Genomic DNA, 6,148 nt, shown 5'->3' on the forward strand with positions numbered 1-6,148 from the left:
GAATTGTCCGATTTTGCGACTTTTCCTCACGAAAAGCATACAGGTTTTTTATTTCTAAATCTTACCCGATCCACACAGAACATTCTCTGAAAATTTCAAAATTTCATCAAGATTGGTGCAGTCGTCCCCTTAGCGTTACTAATAAACACACATTCGTTCGTTTGTATGGAAAAAAGAAAAAGGCTGTTTTTAGGGGGTTTCCGGCAATTATTCGAATTTTTTTTTTGCCGTAAAAACCATCTTTGAACCTCAACGAACATTTAGAAAAAAGAATTGGCCAAATTGGTCCAGGCGTTTTTGAGTTATGCGCTTACCAACACATTTTGCGATTCATTTTTATATATAAGACAGATTTAAAATCGTATTTGAAAATTTATTTTCTTCATAATTTTTTTTTCGGAAAATTTTCCAGAATTTTCTTAAGTATTCTCCTTTCGCCATCTACTGGCAATACAGCATTTAAAATCATGTTCGTTTTTATTTCCTTTTTAAAATCGTATTTGAAAATTTATTTTCTTCATATTTTTTTTCGGAAAATTTTCCAGAATTTTCCTAAGTATTCTCCATGTTTGGGCGGCGACCTGTCCGAATTGGTGGTAATAACCGAATGCTACTGCACTTGACGCTGTTGTTGTTGTTTAGACAACAGATGAATCGCTGCTACCGCGCTGATGTTGTTGTAGCGAAGAGTTTGCCAGTTGATGGAAAAATACGGACGCGGACTATTAATGCGCTTACTGGCTCGCGTGGAGTAGGTCTAAGAACGCAGTGGGCAGACTGACATACTAATGTGTTAACTTATACAAACTGAAAAATGTGAAAAAATTTAATGAAACATTGTGAAATAATAAGTGTTATTAAGACAAATTTTTGAATTTTTAATCGGGAATATTTTAAAAAATATAAGTATTAGCAACATTATTTTTACATATTTCTCCTATGAAGAAGCTTATCCGTACATACCCGAAATATACCGAAATTCGTGTTTTTTACCCGACCGCCAAACTAATCGGAATCATGCCGATTTTTTAATCGGGAATATTTTTAAAAATATGTATAAGTGTTAGCAACATTATTTTTGCATATTAATCCTTCCTAGAAGCTCCCCTATCCGTACATACACAACTTATATACATATATTGAATTTAGCGTTTTTACCCGACCGCCAAAGTAATCGGAATCGTACCAACAGCGTGTACATTGAAAACAATAACGTAAACACTTTTGTTGAATTGTAAAATAAACTTAATTTACTAGTTCATATCGAAATTTTTTAATGGAATGAATAGAATAATGTTGTTAAATTGAAAACGTAACTGCCAATAAAGTGAATGATAAAAAGGAATTAAATGTGTGTGGATGTATGTATGTATGTTGTGCTTATCAGCTGTTATTTGTTTACAAGAGAAATATTCTGCAAGAACAAAGGATTTATTCAGATGCAAGCAAATCGAACATCTTCGGAGTTAAATCCATAAAAAAGTAGTTGAGAATCATTGACTAGTAAAACAATATTATAAGCATGATTATAGTGAGAACGTACATTAGGTTTCTGAACCTTTTATTTGCAATTTTTGGAAGTATCGATCATTCCCTCGGAATACCGGATGTGAAAGTACAGTATATACCAGCAAACAAAAGTGGTAATATAGACAACAAAGGTAAATCTTTCAATTATATGTGGTTGCATGATACTGCTTCAACTCGTGGTCTCCTTTATCCACGGGAATCTGAGTCGCGTGAAGTACGAACGCTGGATGGCATTTGGCGATTTTTGCTATCAGATGTTAATGATCCCATGAAGGGTGTGCGCGATTGTTGGTTCAAAACTGATTTAGACAAGGTAAACATCAATTGATAAGATAACTATTATTTTTTATTTTGTATTTAACATGTACATATGGATCAAGGTGAGACCCACACGCCCCATGCCAGTACCTTCAAGTTATAATGATATTAGTGTCGATACTAAATTACGCGACCATATTGGAACAGTGTGGTACGAAACAAAATTTTTTGTACCACATTCCTGGAACATGGATCAACGCATTTGGCTACGTTTTGGAAGCGTTCATTATGCAGCTATTGTTGTAAGTTTTAAAAGTAAATTAACAGTATACCCTGCTGTTTTATTAAATCGAAATGTGTTAACTACCATAAAATAGGCGGGTAGTTTTCCAAAAAGCATAATTTGTAATCGAAACGTTTATTTTTTTATTTTATACCTTAAACACTAAACGCTGCAGTATTTGTTCTTTGTTATTTTGTCATTATATTTTTTCGTATACTTGTTTTTAGTGGATTAACGGGGAAAAAGTAATGGCACATTCTATTGGGCATTTACCATTCGAGTCGGAAATAACTAATTACGTAAATTTTGGTGCTGAAAACAGGCTAACTTTAATTTGCGACAATACGCTTGTAAATTCAACAATTCCACAGGGGACGATAGTTGAGGAAGAAAGGTAATATAAAGTAAAAGTTTATTTTAAATCTTTTGGAACATATTTTATTTTGAACATTTTAGTGACAATGGTAAGGTTATGATTCAACGGTATACATTTGATTTCTTCAATTATGCTGGTATACACCGAACTGTTCATCTTTATACCACCCCTGCTGTTTACATTGAAGATATTAAGGTGTCAACAGATTTGATTGAGAATCATATAGGTAAGCGTTAAATAATGAACATACGTGAGGAGTATTAAAAAACTTAATTAATAAAATGATGCTTTATAGGGCTTGTTCATTATGAAGTAATCGTAAATGGGAATGAAAGAAAAGCTGTTGTTTATGACCCTCCTATAGAACCTCTTTATATCCATGTGCAAATGCGCAATAAAGAAGGTGAAATAGTCGCTCATAGTGTTTCTAAAACAACGTTAAATGGCACGATTGTAATAAAAGACGTTATGCCCTGGTGGCCATATTTGATGAACCCCGAACCCGGGTATTTATATACTATGGAATTATATTTGCATGCTGTTGATGAATCTCTGCTTGATGTATATCGTCTGAAAGTCGGCATTCGCACATTAAAATGGAATAATTCAACATTTCTTTTAAACGATGCTCCGATTTATTTACGAGGCTTCGGGAAACACGAGGACTCTGACGTAAGACTTAAATTTGAAATGTTCTCTTTTCTACTTTTGTGATTTTAGATACGAGGAAAAGGATTTGACTATGCCTTACTGACGAGGGATTTTAATTTGATAAAATGGATTGGAGCAAATGCTTATCGTACCTCACATTATCCTTATTCGGAGGAATCAATGCAATTCGCTGATGAGTTTGGCATAATGGTCATAGATGAATGTGCTGGCGTTAATACAGAGTATATATTTTAATCTATTTATAAGATACTAAAATATCAGTAATTTTGTTTTGTCTACAACATAAAATATGCATATGTACTTATTATTGTAGCATTTTTGAACCATTGTTATTACAAAATCATAAATTCTCAATTGAACAACTAATACATCGAGATCGGAATCACGCCAGCGTTATTATGTGGTCTATTGCAAATGAACCTCGTTCCGGTAATTCTCAGGCGGATAAATATTTTAAGTAATTACTTTCTTGAATTGCTGTTGTACATCATTTGTTTACAATAATATTGTATTTTTTCCAGAATTCTATCAAATTATACAAAGTCGTTGGATCCTACGAGACCCATCACGGCCGCTTTAAATATTGAGGCGAAAAAAGACAAATTGGTAAAATTTGTATTAATCACTTGATTCCAAAGTAATATACCATGATTTGAAAATAGGGACAATATTTGGATATAATAAGTTTTAATAGATATAACGCATGGTACCAAAACGCCGGACAATTGGATATGATTACTAAACATGTAGTGGAGGAAGCAACACTGTGGCATGTAATGCACAATAAAACTGTTATAATGACAGAGTATGGGGCAGATACTTATGAAGGATTACATTTTGTAAGTTAAGAATAAGATGACTCAAATTTAATTAAATTTAGTAAGAACAATATATTTGATAATTTTCGATTTTAAATGCAATCAGCTTCCAGCATATATTTGGTCGGAGGATTACCAGCTTTCACTACTCAGCAAGCACTTCAAAGCGTTCGACAACCTAAGATCTCAAAAGTGGTTTATTGGAGAATTTGTATGGAATTTTGCTGATTTCAAAACTGCACAAAGTATGTGAAAAACATTGAATATATTATTATATAAATATATATATATGGATTTACATTTTTAGCATACACACGCGTTGGAGGTAATAAGAAAGGAGTATTTACACGTCAACGCCAGCCAAAATCGGCCGCGCATTTACTTCGTCAACGATACTTTGGTTTGGCTATTGAATTAGACCAATGCGAGCCGCCTCTGGAACTATTCAATTACGTTATACACTGGCAAGAAAGACCACAATTCATTCGGAATTATGATGACTTATAACGAATAAATCTAAAAAAAATAGTTAAATTAAGTACATCTTTAATGTAAGTAAGGGGTAATATATTTCTTAATGAAGTGCATTCTGTGGTTCAACAATTTTCAAGCATTCATCAGCGAATTCTAAAAAAAGCGGTTCTTGCATCGCTGCTTTCATAGCTTTCCAAGCATTAGGAGCAACATCTATTTCAGAAAGTAATTTTCGCAGGTGTAAATTATAAAGCAAGTTCTCTAATGGTTTACAGTCCTCTATTGGAATAAATAAAATTCGTATTAAGAAATCCAAACATTATAGCTGCTTCGAATGTATTACTTAAAAGTTCCAGTTTATTACGTGGTACCGTGTCTTCAGTAATGAAAGGTTCATGCAGAGTGGGTTCCTTATGCCGTTCGTCTTCAACGAATTTATCATCTGTTTTTCGAGTTCGTTGACATAGTACTTTTTGGTGTTCTTTGTAACAGGGAAGCGAGCAACTTTAATTTAAAAAATGGAAGAAAATACTTATACATATGTATGTAGATAAAGATATTTGTAAATAAAATATTTAATCTTACTATGCCTCTAAACATTTTGGACACTTGTATTTATTTGTAGAAACACCGCACGTTATACACAACATCTCCGTTCGTTTAATGACACAAGAAACAAGTAATGCTGTAAGATACAACATTTTTCCCCCAATACATTTTTCCCACTCTAATTTATTAACTGTTATCCCATGTTATCCTAAAGCAAGATGGTACAAATAAATATTTTTAAAACTAGTTAGCAATTACAATTTGCTCAAAAATAAAACTCAAATATATTTATAGTAACAAATTCTGCATAAACATTGTGTTAAATAATTTTTGAAAGGGGCAACACTTTGTAAATATGTCAAATCAGGCACTTGTGGTTGCCATATTGCTTTAAACTAATATATGGTCAAAGATTCAGCGAGTCCCGAGGGATAGAATTTATACTGTGTGTTAAAATATCTATTTTGGTCTTATTAAATTAATGTTACTAAACTATATATAGAAATATGTTTTTTTTCTAAGCTTTGATATCACGTCTGAGTTAGTTCCCATAATTTTTTATATAATAGACACGCACCTAACGTGTTTGAATTGACGCGACATCTACCGCAAAAGTTACAAATGTCGGCTCTGTTAGTAGTTTAAAAAGAACGTCAATTTACAGCGAATTAATATGGTTAAGAACCATAAACAGAAACATTGTTCAAAGCTGACGTGCCTAAGTTCGAGAATATTGGCAATATAATTGATTCGCCCCAGTGGCCTAATGGATAAGGCGTCGGCCTCCTAAGCCGAAGATTGTGGGTTCGAGTCCCATTTGGGGTAATGTTGGAAATAACTTTTTAAATACTTTTATTTCGGTTGTGTTATTGGGATGCAGCATAGCAAGAGAGGGATAGCAAGAGGAACATCGTCATATGAGTCTGTGTCCCTTTCTTCGTCAAACAGAATTTTGTTGAAACATTTGTTATGGACACTTCCGTTTACGTATTTTTCAAGGAAAACTTATTTTCTGAATTGGACGAAACTTTTACGATAATTCAAATATGTCCTTATTAAGATCTACTAATGAATAGCAGTTTGCATTGTCTTGTAATATACATAAGTGCGTTACCTGATAAATTATTCTCTTTTAGATATCCCTTCACTTGTTCATTAAACCAGTTTTTAAACAAAAGCTTTGTCATC

General features: G+C 33.0%; 2 protein-coding genes, 1 long non-coding RNA gene and 1 other non-coding gene across 5 annotated transcripts; 2 read left to right on the forward strand and 2 right to left on the reverse strand.

The window, feature by feature from the left end:
* Window positions 1-352: 352 nt before the first annotated feature.
* Window positions 353-1,114, reverse strand: LOC125777103 (uncharacterized). The gene is made up of 2 exons (XR_007422105.1): window positions 964-1,114; window positions 353-807 (listed from the first exon to the last, which is right to left on the reverse strand). It is a non-coding gene; the product is annotated as an uncharacterized LOC125777103 (long non-coding RNA).
* A 408-nt stretch (window positions 1,115-1,522) lies between these two features.
* LOC105223262 (beta-glucuronidase) lies at window positions 1,523-4,475 on the forward strand. 2 transcript variants are annotated; one of them, XM_011200932.4, is made up of 11 exons: window positions 1,523-1,843; window positions 1,911-2,090; window positions 2,299-2,465; window positions 2,528-2,673; window positions 2,743-3,119; window positions 3,168-3,340; window positions 3,433-3,576; window positions 3,641-3,725; window positions 3,782-3,958; window positions 4,044-4,182; window positions 4,245-4,475. In XM_011200932.4, exons 1-11 carry the CDS (start codon window positions 1,523-1,525, stop codon window positions 4,442-4,444), a joined length of 2,109 nt encoding a protein of 702 aa, XP_011199234.1. In that variant the 3' UTR covers window positions 4,445-4,475. The 2 variants fall into 2 exon arrangements, with proteins under 2 accessions (XP_011199234.1, XP_049306980.1); XM_049451023.1 differs by lacking the exon at window positions 1,911-2,090.
* A 7-nt stretch (window positions 4,476-4,482) lies between these two features.
* Window positions 4,483-5,156, reverse strand: LOC105223254 (zinc finger HIT domain-containing protein 3). The gene is made up of 3 exons (XM_011200920.4): window positions 4,997-5,156; window positions 4,755-4,915; window positions 4,483-4,690 (listed from the first exon to the last, which is right to left on the reverse strand). The coding sequence occupies exons 1-3, from the start codon at window positions 5,110-5,112 to the stop codon at window positions 4,512-4,514; spliced, it is 456 nt and encodes a 151-aa protein (XP_011199222.1). The 5' UTR covers window positions 5,113-5,156; the 3' UTR covers window positions 4,483-4,511.
* A 556-nt stretch (window positions 5,157-5,712) lies between these two features.
* On the forward strand, window positions 5,713-5,785 carry Trnar-ccu (transfer RNA arginine (anticodon CCU)). Its single transcript has one exon. It is a non-coding gene; the product is annotated as a tRNA-Arg (tRNA).
* Window positions 5,786-6,148: the final 363 nt, after the last annotated feature.

Source organism: Bactrocera dorsalis, chromosome 3 (genome assembly GCF_023373825.1).
Source record: "Bactrocera dorsalis isolate Fly_Bdor chromosome 3, ASM2337382v1, whole genome shotgun sequence".
Classification (NCBI taxonomy): domain Eukaryota; kingdom Metazoa; phylum Arthropoda; class Insecta; order Diptera; family Tephritidae; genus Bactrocera; species Bactrocera dorsalis.